The sequence below is a fragment of the Gymnodraco acuticeps genome, unplaced genomic scaffold (assembly GCF_902827175.1).
Source record: "Gymnodraco acuticeps unplaced genomic scaffold, fGymAcu1.1, whole genome shotgun sequence".
In the NCBI taxonomy this organism is placed as follows: domain Eukaryota; kingdom Metazoa; phylum Chordata; class Actinopteri; order Perciformes; family Bathydraconidae; genus Gymnodraco; species Gymnodraco acuticeps.
This window is the reverse complement of record NW_022991154.1, coordinates 4,865,210-4,881,276: the sequence shown is the minus strand read 5'-3', so window position 1 is coordinate 4,881,276 and position 16,067 is coordinate 4,865,210. Positions and strand designations below refer to the sequence as shown.

The 16,067-nt window shown below is 40.0% G+C and overlaps 1 protein-coding gene across 1 annotated transcript in view; it reads left to right on the top strand.

Annotated features, from left to right (window-relative positions):
* Positions 1 to 11,324, top strand: part of exoc2 (exocyst complex component 2) — a 56,258-nt gene extending 44,934 nt beyond the window's left edge. Inside the window, 12 exon segments of the mRNA XM_034237458.1 lie at positions 1,033 to 1,094; positions 1,421 to 1,501; positions 2,113 to 2,172; positions 3,009 to 3,070; positions 3,146 to 3,215; positions 4,620 to 4,736; positions 6,255 to 6,396; positions 9,820 to 9,875; positions 9,958 to 10,080; positions 10,304 to 10,365; positions 10,682 to 10,741; positions 10,816 to 11,324. Of these exon segments, the coding sequence (XP_034093349.1) occupies positions 1,033 to 1,094; positions 1,421 to 1,501; positions 2,113 to 2,172; positions 3,009 to 3,070; positions 3,146 to 3,215; positions 4,620 to 4,736; positions 6,255 to 6,396; positions 9,820 to 9,875; positions 9,958 to 10,080; positions 10,304 to 10,365; positions 10,682 to 10,741; positions 10,816 to 10,909 (989 nt within the window). The 3' untranslated portion in view covers positions 10,910 to 11,324.
* Positions 11,325 to 16,067: the final 4,743 nt, after the last annotated feature.

Here is a 16,067-nt window from a genome sequence, read left to right as displayed (position 1 = left end):
TTATTTCCTTTGTTTCTGATCATTATTAATGACAGTATAAAAAACCATTATTGTAACTTTTTGTTTTTATTCCATATTATTCTATTCTACATATAAGCATAAAAGCAGCTGATTGTGCACCTCACCCATATCATGTTAGTTTGTAAAAAGTGCTTAAACACTACATGAAAACAATTTAATTCCTCTATTAATTGGGCTTTTGTTTTTAAAATGGATAAGATAACAATAAAAAACAAGAGCTTTGTCCAAATGATAAACAACCTACTAATTCACTGGAAAACTCAAAACTGGATGGATAAATGTTGACCACAGTTAAAACAAGAGGATCTTGGGAAACTAAAGAATACATGTGTTTTTTTAGGAGCACTTGGAGCTCTCTTTTGTGAGGTGTAATGCCTGTGTCATACTGAAGTCACTTGGTTGATGTATGTTTTGTATTATGTCCTGTTTGCACAGAATGGTAGAGCACATTAGTGTCAGCGAAAAAACTGTACATGTTTAACCATTAGTATGTACTATTATATATAAAGTAAACACTGTATCAAATATTTGGATGTTTTGAATTTGGACACGGTCCAAATTGAAGATTGATATAATCGATCTTCTTTTGCAAAAACCCACACAGATCTGTCCTTGCTGTCTTCCTCTATTTGGAGTATTTGGAGGTCATTGACTTTAACTGTCACCTTTACCTCACACAACTTCCAAGATTGTAACGGAGAAAGTGTTATGAGACTAAAACCAGACATGCTCGGTTTCACTTGTGGTCGGTCATGGTCATTTTGAGAATAGTGACTGGTTCTCACTTAACTTTCCGCACACACTCATCAAATTGTGGTGTTGCCAAGAAACGTTTTATTTTGATATCATCTTGTGGTTTTCACTCAGAAAATAAATTTAAATGTTTTGATTCTATTGTCCCTTTGTGAAAGCAATCCTATATTAAAAAAGAAAGTTCTATCTGAGAAACTGTGGAGACATTTTTAGTAATTTTTCATATTCATTTTTATATCTGTGCTTTTTGTGTGTCAGATGTCAAGAGGCTCGCTGAGAAGGAGGACTGGGTCGTGGATAATGAGGGAATTACCAGCCTGGTAAGGATGTGTAAATACATAAAGCAGATTCATAATAAGATATAAAATACATACTCAAGTTATCTATAGTTAGTAACATGTTGGATACACATTTAAAAACACAATTCCATTTCTATTCAGCTGCTTTGTTAGTTCCTTTTCTGTTCAAAAACGTGAGTGTCTAGTAGAGCAATTTATCTGACGATCAGAAAATATCATTTGTGTTTCTTTAGTTTTTCACTTTATGTCCACATAATGTATTTGCATGCAGATTAAAATGTAAGCCTCTTCTCAGGAGTCCGCTTTTGTAAACTATGTTGATGTTCTCTCCTCATGTTTTTTTGCAGCCTTCCCAGTTTGAGCAGTGCATGATCCTGATGCTGCAGTCCCTCAAAGAGCCGCTGGAGATCAAACAAGGAGAAATGAATGTGAGGAAATCACCTGCAATCAGCAAGCAAATACTATCAAGTATTTATTATTAACTCATTGGTTATCATTGAATCTTTGTTTATGAATGTAAACATAATCATTTGTTTTATCACACTTTGAATAGCTCATACTCAATATGTCTGCTCCGTTGCTCCACTGAGCATGGGTCGAAGAAGAGGATGAATAATCTCCTCAATCTAATCCTCTGCAATCCTGACTGCAGCTGTATTTAAGGAGATGTAACTGCAAACAAGCTCTGATTGTATCTTTAGTATTTGCATTTGTGGCAGTCATTCATCTTAGGTGCCCGTCTAGTTCCCTCAGATGGAGAAGGATCAGTGGGCAAAGCAGTCCTGATTATGATTTGAGTCACCAATGTCCTATGATTAATAAAGAAAGTGCAAAGCAACCTAAGGAGACTGTGCTCAGACAAAGAAACAGTCATGATACTGCTCTGTTATAGGGATAATTTAAAAAATAGGGATAGCAGATCACATTGCTTAACATGCCAATAAAACACTCAAACAATAGAACAACACATTGTCTGATTTTAAGTATCTTGAAGCGGATACTAGCACTCTCGTGATGTGCCTTACTGTGTTGTGTTCAGGTGCTGCAGATAGACCAGGTCCAGGATCAAGCCACAGAGCTCAGTGTGGGCATCATGAAGGTAAGATCTATCAGCAGCTAACAACAACAAATATGGTTCAATCATGGAGGTTTTCACCATCACATAAATGACGTGAAGCCAACCTGAAAGCCTGTTATGCAGTCTACCAACTTGTAGCTCTTATTCGTACTGTGTAATCATGGGCCACTTGAGAGAACATTAATTACATATGTGGCTGTCAATACATTAAAGAAAATAGCAGAAGCACTTAAAAATGTGCTTCTGACTTGTTAGATCATTTCCAGAGTGTTTTAAAGTCCTCAAGTCGAAGGTAGATGTAATCATTTCCAAAATTCACAACATGTTTTTACAGATAGATAGATAGATAGATAGATAGAGAGATAGATAGATAGATAGATAGATAGATAGATAGAGAGATAGAGAGATAGATAGATAGATAGATAGATAGATAGATAGATAGATAGATAGATAGACAGACAGACAGACAGACAGACACAATAAGATACAAATATAACAACATTTAAAAACTAACATTAGCGGCAATTGTATATAGTAAGAATACAAATTGAGATTGACACTAGGAGCAAGTATATACAATTTCCCAATAGAAAGACATTGGATTGAGTATACTTTATAACTGTGTAAATAGCTGTGTTGCAAATTGTTCTGGGTTATGGAATTATCTACGAACATATTCGACAAACACAGTGTGACATGTAGTACACTATTGTTTTCACATTGTAAATGCACCGTGCAACTATTACATCTTACCAATGATATCCGGTAGCTATGGAAACACCTCTTACTCTTTATCGCCTACAGTAAGACATGAGTATGGCACCTATTTTTCATAATTCTGTTTATTTTCCATGCAGGTTTTCATAAACTGCTTGGAGCACCTGAGCACTAAAACTGATGGAGATATTGATGCATCTCAGTAAGTATTGGGATGATATATTATAGTGTGCTTGACTCTGAAAACATGTTAAATACATATTTTCTGTGTGTGCAGCAACATTTCAGTGGACCTCTCCTCGCCAGTTCGTTTTTCTGGAATTCACGAGGGCTTCAGCCCAACATCTGTAAGCGTGATGGGTTTTTTATTATTTCCTTTAAACTGTTTGGGGTTAATACACCTGAAATCCCACATCTGGCAGCGTCACCAAAGCGTGGGCCCGCTCTCCTTTACACAACAGGACCAACGAGTGTCTCACTCAAACCACCAAATGTTATCAGGCTGTTTCCTGGTTGTGGACAAGAAGCCTATACGTCCTCATTTCCTGTAACTACTTTGAGATGTTAGTGAAGGGGGTTAAAGAGGAGGGCGAGGAGGAAGAGCGGGGTGTAGAGTGCTTCTGGTAAAGGGAAATGGAGCGAGGTGCGTTTGGGGTTTCCCCTGCCCAAGCAAGGGTAAGACAGACAGAATCGAATAAGTGCGGCTGACCAGAGAGGTGTCAATCATGATATGAGATCTATTGTTTAGCTACTTGAAACCTTTGCATACAATCGCAGAGAATTACTAGAAAGTGATCAGTTTACGCCCATCAAAGTCTCCTATCTCGTCTGTAGTTTTGCTAAAGATTTAAAATAACTGGCTTCAAATGCAAACATAATTTGTGGCTTTCAAAACAGATCAGTTGTCACTCTTTTCAGTGATCGATTGATCGCGTCTAATCTTTTGTATGGATTATTGTGTGTCTGCGTTATGCTGTATGTTCGCGAGTACCAATTTAGACCATGCGCATTTGGACCTTTCGATACATGAATAATATAAAACATTTTACGGGATTTGGGGAATTTAGGATATTTTTAAGTGATTGCATTTTAGTATTCAGAAAGTTTAAAAATGTTAGAACGTTTTTGCAAAATCAGTCCATTTTAGTCAGTTAAGGACACTTATAAAAGTAAGGACATTTTTGGAAAGTGAAGACATTCTAGTTAAGTGGGTATATTTTGAGTTGGAAGTTGGTACATATTTTATATAAAGTTGAGGACATTTAAGGAAAAGAAGGACATCCTCACTCCTTCAAAGGGCTGTTCAATAGTTACTGTATCCTGGGGGATTCTGTTGAATTATTTTAAACATTTTCACGAAGTTGGTTATCAGGCAATGAATGTAATAACGAGCTCTATTGGTGTAAAACAGTGCAATATGTGTGTAACATGGGTGCAACATGGCTGTAACACATGCTGTATGTAACATGGGGGGAATGTGGGTGGAATAGATGTGGACTGTTTCATGATTTTCAAAAAGAATCATGAAATTATGTAATTTTAGACTAGATACATTAGGAAATATCAAAACAAATGTTCTTGTGCTCGCCATTTAAGGGTAAGGTTAGACTTAGGGTTAGTTTTAGGGTTTTGATCGTGCATGTAGTTGTGATGGTTAAAGTCAGGGGCTATGATAGATAGATAGATACTTTATTATCCCAATGTGGGTCCTTGCAAGTATTAAGATAGAAACATGTGTTTTGTGTGTATAGGAGCAGCGTCTACTGATCATCCTCAGTAACTGCCATTACCTGGAGAAACACACCTTCCTGAACCTGGCTAACTACTTTGAGAAACACGGCCTGACAGGCACCGAGAAGATCACACGGGTCAGTTAAAACTCTGTTTCTTACCAATGGAGTCCTCATTGTGTGTCATGATGCTGATGAGAAGTGTGTCGGGTTGTCATTGACATCAAAGAGACCCTGAAGGTATGACTCGTTTCTTTTTAAAAAAAAGTAAAGGTCATTGTCTTAGAAGCTCACTTCTGCATTTTCACTCCTTTCTTTTCTTCACACACTCTCACAATGACTAATGGCTGATTCACAAAGCAAAGAAGAGTTCGGTTGGTTTTCCAGTAATAACCGGTGAACTCGATTTCTTTGAAAGATTCTATGTATTGCTGTAGAGAGCAATTATTAGTATTTAGAGAGCAAGATATTATATAGAAATTCTGATAATAGTTTTAACTAAACAGAGGTTTTAAAAATAAAATGTCCCATCATGCATCTATCACACAGCTGCCTCACATATGGTGCAATTAACTCTGTAAATAAAGGCAGCATTAAAGCAGTTCCATTTGACATGAAGGTTATGCATCTCTCATTGCATAGGCACAAGTCAATGTTATTGAGATGATGTTACCAAAACATGACAAAGACTATTCTAATCAGCTACAGATGTTAATTCAACAGCATCAAAAATGCAAATAAAACATTTTTTACACATTTTGGGTGGTTTATGGTTTATAGCATTCACATTTTATTTTTAGTTTTCTATGATTTTTTTTTTTTAGATACATTTGTCATATTGTGAGTAAGAATGCTTTAGTCGAAGAGTAGGTAAATGAGAGAAATTTGTAAATCTCTTTGCCAGCTAAGGCATTAAAGCTCTCTAAAGAAGGCCTAAGTCATTTTTACCAACCCATCTATATCCCAACTGGAAGTATAGACTTATCCCGTAGGTCTGTTTGTCTGTTGAACACCAGTTTTACGGAGAAAATACCCGCTCGATTTTTGTGAAACTTAGTATAGGGTTGTGGCTCGGGCCAAAAAAGGGAACACTTTTAGTTTTTAGAAGAGAGAAACACTAATTAATTTTTCGCTTGTTGCCCTTCTAGTTTTTATTATATGATATCAAGCCATACACACACACATCTGTTATATGTCGACAGATGTGTACAATACATCTTAAGACATGTAAGACCACAACGATAATCATATGAGATCGATTATGAGGTATATATTTATTCCTACAGTTTTATCGCCTGCTTAAACTTGGTGATACAAATAATGAGACATACACTAATATTAATCTTAATCCCAGAGGGGAAATTCAATTTACACATCACACACATTGGCCCAAAATACACATATGCAAAAACAGGACCTAAACCCATTATTGGAGAGGTGTCCACGCGAGGGGGAGGCGCCCAGAGAAGGTGGTGCCTTGCTCAAGGACACAAACTAGCACCTCTCCATTTAGCATTCCACTCTCTATACTCGGTCCGATTGGGATTTGAACTGACCACCATACAGACTGAGATACTGCTGCCCCATAAAGATACATTGTGTACTTGTATATCTCCACTTCTTTTAAAGTAACATTACTTTTTCTTGGTGTTCCAGGTGAGTATGGACGCGGTTCGAGGGCTGGACAGAAAACTGTTTGAGGCTTACATCGAGAGACGTGCCGACCCGATCGCTGGCTCTCTGGAGCCGGGGATCTACGCTGGGTACTTTGACTGGAGGGACTGCCAAACACCTACAGGTACTGCACCGCCATGATAAAACCTGGAGCGTCTGAGATGACAGGGAAAATCCCCGACGGCAACCACTATCTGACCCCATTCATCTCAGAAATTAGCACTCCTGTGGGATGAGAACCTGACGTCTCTGGTTTGACCTTTTTGTTGTGGTTGTTGTGTGTCGTGTGTAAAGTACGGCTCTTTGATGGCTTACTGTAAACACCCCTGAGATCTCTCTGCTGGTCCCCCTAAACTTCTCCTGGCCTTTGTGTCGTGCTGTGGGAGTGCACATGAGTTTGACTTGTTCTCATCAGATGCAGCAAACCCAGGTGAAACTTAAATGTGTATATGTGGTTTACCTTAGCACAGGATGTGAGGCAACAATAGCAATGTGTGAGTGTTTCTAGGTGGGCAGCAGATCATCACACAAAAGGCTGTAATGAACGAAAGTAGGGTTGGCTCTGGTTTGTTCCTGCTGGTGTGTGTTTGGGCCGCATGTGAAACAGGAACATTTGGAATCCAAACCGCAGTTCTAGGATATGATACTTTCACTTGTTGCATTTGGTGTGTGGGTGCTGCAGCAAGGCATTCAAAATCCAGTTTCACTACTTTCGGTCTGTTGTTGCTTCTGGTTGTTAGAGGGTATTAAATGTTAGATTTTAATATTTTTTTCGCAGAACAGTCTAAAGTCATAACAATACACTTCCAGTTCCATTTATTTGCATTATCTTGATCTTTGCGTGCAGCTTATCACTCTTTTCAGAGGCAAACATACCATGAAGCAATACAAAATAATAACAACATCCCCCCCCCTGAGTGACCTTTCTATCATGAATGAATGCGGCGTCAATATTTCTGATAAATATCGTTAATCAGTAAATCTTTGAAGATTTCTCTGAACAGCCACTTCCATTCGCCACGTACTGTTGTATATTCACACGTACGTATTCAATATATACAATACCAGATGTTATCTATAAAATGAAACATGAAAGTGGTGTGGGCAGACTGCATTGCCTTATTTGGCCTAAAGTGCGGTAGAAAACATTATAAGTTACTTTCAGTGTGGACAACAAAGTTCTTCTCCCTGAATCAAATGAGTAATTAAATATTTTCTACCTAATCCGAATATTTTGAAATTGGTATAGTAAGGTAGAGAGAAACAATGTTTGATTTTAAAGGGGCCCTATTATGCTTCTTGGGGTTTTCCCTTTCCTGGAGTTTGTTATTTAGGTTTGTGTGCCTGTAAATAGTCTGCAAAGGCTCAAATGTAAAAGTTCTATCCAGAGGGAGTTTCTCTCCAACACTCTTGTGACCAATCACAACAGAGCCGGCCAGCTAACCAATCAGAGCAGACTGGGCTCTGGTTTCAGACAGAGTGTGAAAAGAGGTGCTGCAGTATGAGAAAGATAAATACCTTTTTGAACATTAAAGCATGGAAACTTGTCACCGTAGAAGCACAACATCTGTTTGTGTTTTTAACGCTAATGAAAATCAGAAATACAAAAATGTATGCCTTTATTTGTCAGTGATAGTGGAGAGAGAGTCGGGGAATAATACACAGCTTAAGGTCTCACCAGCGAGAAGTCAAACTCGACACCTGCTGATCGGGCCATTCGATATGGCTCGATCAACCTTCCTAAATTCTCCCACACCACTCCGCTCCTCCGCTCCCTCCACTGGCTTCCGATAACTGCTTGAATCCACTTCAAGACAATGGTACTTGCGTACCGTGCTGCGAATGGATCTGGCCCTTCCTACATCCAGGACATGGTTAAACCGTACACCCCGGCACGTGCACTCCGCTCTGCATCAACCAAACGACTCGTTGTGCCCTCGCTGCGAGGGGGACCCAAGTTCCCATCAGCAAAAACACGTGGGTTTGCTGTCCTGGCTCCAAGATGGTGGAATGAGCTCCCCATTGACATCAGGACAGCAGATAGCTTGCACATCTTCCGGCGCAGACTGAAAACTCATCTCTTTCGACTCCACTTCGAGCGTTAGAACTATTAACGAAGCACTTATATACTAATAAAGGACTGGCTTACCTAAAGCCAGTTGAGTAGCACTTGAAATGTTTTTGCTCTATGAAACCTGATGTACTTATATGATTCTGTTTTCTTCAAGTTTGTATTTTGTTGGTCGAACGCACTTATTGTAAGTCGCTTTGGATAAAAGCGTCAGCTAAATGCAATGTAATGTAATGATATGGCGTCCGCACTAACCACTCGGTTATTGGGTTTTCCCGTATGCACATTTTTAATGTGGCAGAAAAACTCCTGTCCTGCGTTTTGGTATCACTTTCTTTGAAACCTTTTACTTTGAGATATCCAAATGTCAGGAAAATCCTTTCACCAAAGCAACAAACGGCAAGGAGCGGCAGAACTGAATTCATGCCCTCAATCACAGCTAGGAATCATCCTGAAAGGGCAAAACACATGCTGTAGTCATCAATTTACTAGGGCTGTCAGTCGATTAAAATATTTAATCGCGATTAATCGCACATTTTTTATCTGTTCTAAATGTGCCTTAGAGGAATATTTTTCAAGTTTTTAATACTCTTATCAACATATGAGTGGACAAATATGCTTTATGCTAATGTTTATTATCATTGGAACAATGACAAATATTCTCCTGAATATTCTCAACACAACAACCTGGAACCTCTCTCTCTCTCTTACACTCTCTCCCTCTCTCTCTCCCAACCCTGTCTACTTCTCTACACTGAGCCAGTCGCTCAAACAGACAAGCCTGTTTACAGTTGTCGGCGAAATGCCGCTCCTGTCTTCATCTTCAGTCAAAGCATGAGACTGAAGTTCCCACACGTTGGATGTGATCCGAATTATCTAACGCAGCCCCTCGTCCTCCACAATGTTAAGCTGTAGCCACCCATTTAGCTATCGTTGTAGTTGTCCAGGCGTCTCCCCGGCAACTTTCAAGCGTGGTCTGCCGCAAGCGAGCGGCAGGAGCGGGGCTGTCAGCATCAGCTGTGTGCTTGGCTTGCTGTTTAAAACACCTTGTTTTATATCCATATCTCTCGCTAGAATCTCCCACCATCCAACTAACAACAACAACAACGTCAACCCTTTGGGCTCTGAAACTACGGGGCGGGCCGAGGACAAATACACATGCGTTAATCGCACGTTCAAATAATTAGTGTCGTTAAAAATGTTTTGCATTAACGCGTTATTAACGCGTTAACTTGACAGCCCTACAATTTACACATGTAAAATTACACCATTTATTTTGACATTTCAACCTTGGATCTCTTACTGTAGATGTGCCTGAAGATTGACACTCTCAGTTCTTTGACTTGCTAACTTTCCCCCATTTTCTGGGTTTAAGCCTAATGTGTATCTGCATGGTGATATGAACTTGCGTCCAGTTAGCTTTTAGCATAATATTCTCCCTTGTATCTGGATTTATGTTTTTCTTTTCTGCCTCAGGTGTAAGGAACTACCTGAAGGAAGCTCTGGTCAGCATCATCACAGTTCATGCTGAGGTAAATACAACCTTGTCTTGTTGATTCTACTTTGATCAAACCCTGTACTAACGAGCCGTTTCCATGCTTTAATCTTTCTCAGGTCTTCACCGTGTCTAAGGACCTGGTTCCTCGGGTTCTTTCTAAAATTGTCGAGTCAGTTGCGGACGAAATGTGTCGTCTTATGCAATGTGTATCATCCTTCAGCAAGAACGGAGCCCTGCAGGTACACCTCTCACCGCGCACACACACACACATTTATAGAGCTGTTTATCACTCATAGTACGACTCTGACTCACAAGTGGACCATCACACTTGTTGGGGGATTTACCTGTCGTTCCTGATAATGCCATATTTCACTTCAAGCTGCCAACTGCTGACAGTTAGAGACGTTCATTTTATTGTCTTTCTTTTTTATAAACCCCCCCCCCCCCCCCATCACCCTTCAGGCTCGTCTTGAACTCTGTGCTCTGAGAGACGCCATTGGTGCCTACCTAAACTCTGAAAGCAAGTAAGTTAAACACACACACACACCCGTTCACATTTGCCCAGTGATTTATGGCAGCGAGTGTCACACACATAAATCTTAGCAGTCGCACATCCCTCACTACAATCCCTATTTATGTTACTTGGTGGGCTATGGAAAGGAAGTGAAAGTAATCTGGTTCTGCTGTGTGCACGCACTGTGGTGTCCCCATATGTGTGTGTGTGCATACATGTGGGGAGGCGTGTGTGCATGCTTAGATTTACAACTGTATTTTTTGCTTTCTCTTGTTCATCAATGTGTTGTTTTCTTATCATTTTTCAACTGGGCGTCTTGTTTCTAGTGCCAGCTTCAAACTGGCTTTGGACGCCCTTCCTCAGCTACACAGCGGCGCCGATAAGAAGTGGGTTACTCATAACATTTATATTTTTTTGTGCTTTAAAGATTAATTTAACATATTTGTATTTCTCCCACCAGGTTGTTGGAAGAGCTGCTGAACAAGTTTAAGAGCAGCATGCAGCTCCAGCTCACCTGCTTCCAGCCCTCCTGCATCCAGCCTGTTAAGAGATAAACTCCTTTCACTCTATCTGGCACCTTTCCTTATCTTATCTATGTGTGATCAGCTAATGAACTATGGCCGTTTCTTTTCACTGATCACTTCACTGGTTTACTCATCGCTCTATTTCGGTGTCACTTCCTACTTCTGCTTCACCAATGTTCATCTAATCGCAAAGACACGAAATGAGTTGATTTCATTGTTACTGTGTAGGACAGTCCCAGTCTGGCTGGTTATGCTAATCACATATGGCTACTCAACAGGGAGTGTGCAAGAGGCTAACTGGGTAGTGTCAAGAAAGTTCTAGACTGTAACCATGATGGAGTCGCCATGTCTCAGACTGAAATATTTTTTCTAAGATTAAAAGTTGATGTTGATGCTTTACCGTGCCATCTCCAATACCCAATAAATACAAAAAATATGGTTAAAACATTGTTTTCTTCTGACCATTTCTAACAGTCTTTATCTGCGGATCAAGCCTGGTTTAAAATCCCCTTAGTGTTACCGGGGCAAAGGTGTGCGTGATACTAAGGTGACACATTTTATGTCTTCGGGTTGTATTGCTATAGTGCAAAGCCTCCGCAAGTTTGGACTTCACAAGAAACTAAAAATAATTTTAAAAAAAAACTTTTCTCGGTTTTCTACGGTCCAGTCCAATCTTCACAGGGACAATAGAAAACTGAATGCAATAAACTCACTACGCGTCCACGAGACACCCCATATTCTATCTCTGAACGCAACATTGTAAACAACAAACCTGTGTGGAATTATCTCTATTCGATAGAGGACATAATATGCCCATACTGTGACATGTTAACATGCTTTAATGTTCAAAAAGCACCTCTTTTCACCCTCTGTCTGAAACCAGAGCCCAGTCTGCTCTGATTGGTTAGCTGAAGAGCCATTTTGCCCCCTTTTCCAACAATTTGTTTTGTCTGGAGCCGCAAAACATATTTGATAGCCTATGAAGTTGTATTTATTGTTATATCATAGACAAAAACTACAGGTGTTTTGCATTTATTATTTATAAAACTGTTAACCTCTAATAAGAAACAAAGAACTCTTATAAGGAGAATACAAAAAAAGACACAGGCCTACTTTAAAATAAATTAAACACAGCACTTGGGGAGTCCTCTGCACATTTGAAGGAAAAAAATACAATTAAAATGGGCCCACTTTGAAATAAATAAAACACCCTAAAAAGAGTTAACTGATTGAATTACAGTGTGCGAAAAAGTACACGTCCCACAGTCCGGGACGTGTTATTTACAATATCGGACAAGTAGATCTTTCAATTGACTTGTCCGGCGGACAAGTGACGTTTTTCGACCTGATTTATTGACAAATTATTGATACATTCAGTTTACAAAAGGCAGAACTCATTCGCAAATTGTACGTGTCCGCCATTGTTCGTCTAGAAATGTTAGTTTCGGTTCTGCTTGTCGATTCCTAAGGAAATGCATCTCGCCGCTTTCTGTACAGTTAGACGGGGGCGGAGCGGGGCGGGAAGTGTAGCACAGTGGCAAGGTTGGGAAGCAAAACTCGGTTCCGAGTAGGAACAAATAACAATTGTCCGGTATCGGGATTAATAAGAGTTGTGAGGACAGGAGGCGAGGCCGAGCCCCGCGGACTGCAGCTCTCTCTATGCTCCGTATCAGCTGATCGCTGCACGGTGCAGCTCAGCGTCTCTCTCTCTCTCTCTCTCTCTCTCTCTCTCTCTCTCTCTCTCTCTCTCTCTCTCTCTCTCTCTCTCTCTCTCTCTCTCTCTCTCGCTCTCTCTCTCTCTCTCTCTCGATCATCATCGTCATTATTATTATTATTAGGTTATGTCCTATGTGTTGGACATGTGTGGTTGGACTCTGTCTCACAGGCAGGTTGCAGTGTAACATCAGAGGACACTGGGCCAATTGCACATTCTCAAACTGCACCACTTAGAACTAACTAAACAATGCAGAGATTATTTTTATATAATTGTATTCAATAACCGTAAGAAATTAAACAGTATGAAGTTATTTGTAAATAGGAATACAGATTTGACTTAATGTTTTCATAAATATATTTGTCTCCCAGTTTGACTTGTTTTTACCCTCTCAAAGAACCGGAATCGAGAACCGAAAATAACCGGAATTGAAAAGCAGAACCGGAATCGTTAAAATCCAAACGATACCCAGCCCTATGTGTGATGCAGTAAATCTTACCGCTCACTTACGTTAGCGGTGTCGTAAAAACCGTGGGAAAATGTAAAATACGATGACGAAGAAGAAGATTCCAGTGGCCCCAATTTTTGTCCATTCTGGACAAGTGAAAAATGTATTCGGACAAGTAAATTGCCAAACTCACTTGTCCATGGACAAGTACTCTCTAAAAACTTTTTCTCACACTGAATTATGACTGAAGATCGTCAGCTGTCTTCCTCTTCCGTGTTTTTCCTCCAATACGTAAAGGCTGCAGCTCCTTTGACAACTTCTCTCCACATATCAAACATACCGGTAAGCCAGCATCGTTTGCTGTGAAAACAGATAACTCTGTCCACGCAGAATTAAATCCTGTGTGTTCCTCCGGTACTTTTATTTTCTCTGATTTATCCTTAATTCGCTCATCGAGCCGGGAGTCAGGTTATTCGCCTCCAAGAAAAGGCGCTGGTGCGGGACCGTAGCAGGATGTGACGCATCTTTTAGTTGACCTAATTAAAACCGTTTTGTTTTTTATTTAGTGTCACAGTATCACCTCAAGATACGAAACATTTTCAACCGTGCAACAAAATATAAATAGTCCTACAAATGCTTTTATTTTATTTACTTCTTATTTATGTCTAAACTCAAGGGAGCCAGAGCAGAGGGCTTAAAGAGTCGCAGGTTGCCGACCCCTGGCCTATCACATACAAGGTGTTGGAGCACTAGCCAGAAGCGTGAGTGTTACACAGTGATGTCATTATGTTACAGAAGTAAATAAAGGAGTCCAATGGAGGCGTTTCAGGCAGGGAGAGTGTGTGGGAGAGAAACTCCCCATGGAGGGAACTTTGAGATGTTAGCCTTTGCAGACCATTTACATGCACTAAATCCTAAATAACACACAAGGGAAAACCCCAAAAAGCGTTATAGCGCCTCTTTAAAATGACTTGTCAAAGGTAAAATATATAGTGTTATTATGATGTGTTTAAATGTAATTTTGATACATTTCTAATTTTGGGAGGAACTTGAATTAACAGTTTTCACAGGTGTTAAAGAGGGAATTATGACCTCTTTAACTTCCTCACAAATAATTGTTTATAAAAAACAATTTTCAGCATTAATTGGTGGTTGTCTTCAAATTGTTCTTCATTTAAAGATTCTGTTGAGCTCGAGGTGTGTGGCAGGCAAAATATTGCATTACATTATATTTGTTCATGTTCCAGTTATTATGTGACAGTGGTTCTCTTTCTTTTATGATGAGACAACCCTAAAGAACTATTTTGTATCAGTGCATATTTGCAGACAGTTGGTCTGTGTGCACCTCGGTTCAAACTAGAGCCTTGAACCCATTCATCTCTGGAGCTCAGGCTCGCCGGTTAACTGGTGCTTTCTGGAAGAGGACAGGGCGTGTGCAGGGTGGAGGGGAGGGGTTGTGATAAAGCCGTTATTCAGGCAGCAAGCTCATCAGAACAGGGTGTAATTGGATCCAGGATGAAGATGGTGGCAACAGAAAGTGTGATAATGGTGGTGGGTGTAATGACTTACGGTTGCGGTAGGTTTAGTCACTGAGGCAGAGGACACAGACAGCGGCACGCCCACACCTCACATGAGAGACTAGACAAAGAAATTAGTTTCTCTTGGGAGGAGTTGGACTTGCGGCTGACCCATTTGATCTCCACTTCAGAATGTAAATGCACCACCTTTTACATTTAAGGTGTACAACTTTGTGTTATTGTCTACATTCATGCCCCACAGACCTTTTCTCTGTCTTGGTTTCCCATCTGCGTTTAGGGGAAGGCCGTGCAGGGCAGACAGCAGTTGTTTTGATTCTCTGAGGTCTAAACTTAGCTCTCTGCCCTCCCACGGATTCATTCACAAAATAATTTCAAAGCCTAAAGCCTTATCCGCTTTCTGTTTACAGTAACAGAGGTGAGAAGGGGGAGTTTATTTTGTATTGTTTGGTTCTGCAGGTCTCCATACCTTCAAAACATACTTTAAACTTTGATCCGACTTGATGAGTGGGTAATTAAAAGGAATGGAGAAATGTGACACATACTTTTAGGTTGAGCTCACAGTTACTGTTATTGACTGTTTTTCGTTGAATTCATGCATCTGCGACAAAACGAGTAGACATGAAAAAGATCAGCAAGAAACACGTACAAAGCAGTCATTTATCTGGATCACTTTCTTGAGAAATACTAAGCCATGTGTGTCTAATGTCTAACCATTATCTTAAAAAGGAAATGGTAATTAATATCTTAATGTGATCATAAGCAGATTAAATAAGTGACGATTGGTCTATAGTAGTTGAAAACAGTTATTACTTATCCAGCAAAGATACATTTTTATTATTAAAGCTATATTTCTATTTATTATCTGTTCACACACCAGCCTAAAATGATTGTTACCCATAAGAATAGTTATTATCAAATACATGTATAAGCACTTACATCTTCTTACCACTACATAACAGTTTGTTTTAGTAATATATATATTACAATTTGTGTATGTACAAATACTTGTTTTGAAGTAAAACATGCATGAAATAATCTATGTAGTTGGAAAAACTGCAAATTGTTTGATAATGATCTGCAGGGGCGTTGCCTGGATCTCATCGGGAGATAAGACCGACAATTGTACACGTGGTCAGACGGGAAGCTGTTTAATCTGGCCCGACAGCGCAGCTGGTCTACATCGCCTGATGGACAGATTCAGTGCAGCATGCTCTGAATTTGCACTGATCATCAACATCAAAAAGACAGTTGTTATGCACCAAGCAGGAAGTGCAGCGTCGCCGGTTATGGTGAACGAGCATGTGCTGGAGACTGTTGACCAGTTCACGTATCTTGGCTCAACAATCAGCAGTGACCTGTCATTAGTTAAGGAGACTCAGACTCGTATCGGCAAAGCCGCAACGTCTTTCAGTCGTTTGCGCTCAAGAGCCTGGAGCAACAAATACCTCACCGAGCGCACTAAGACACGTATCTACCAATGTTGCGTGG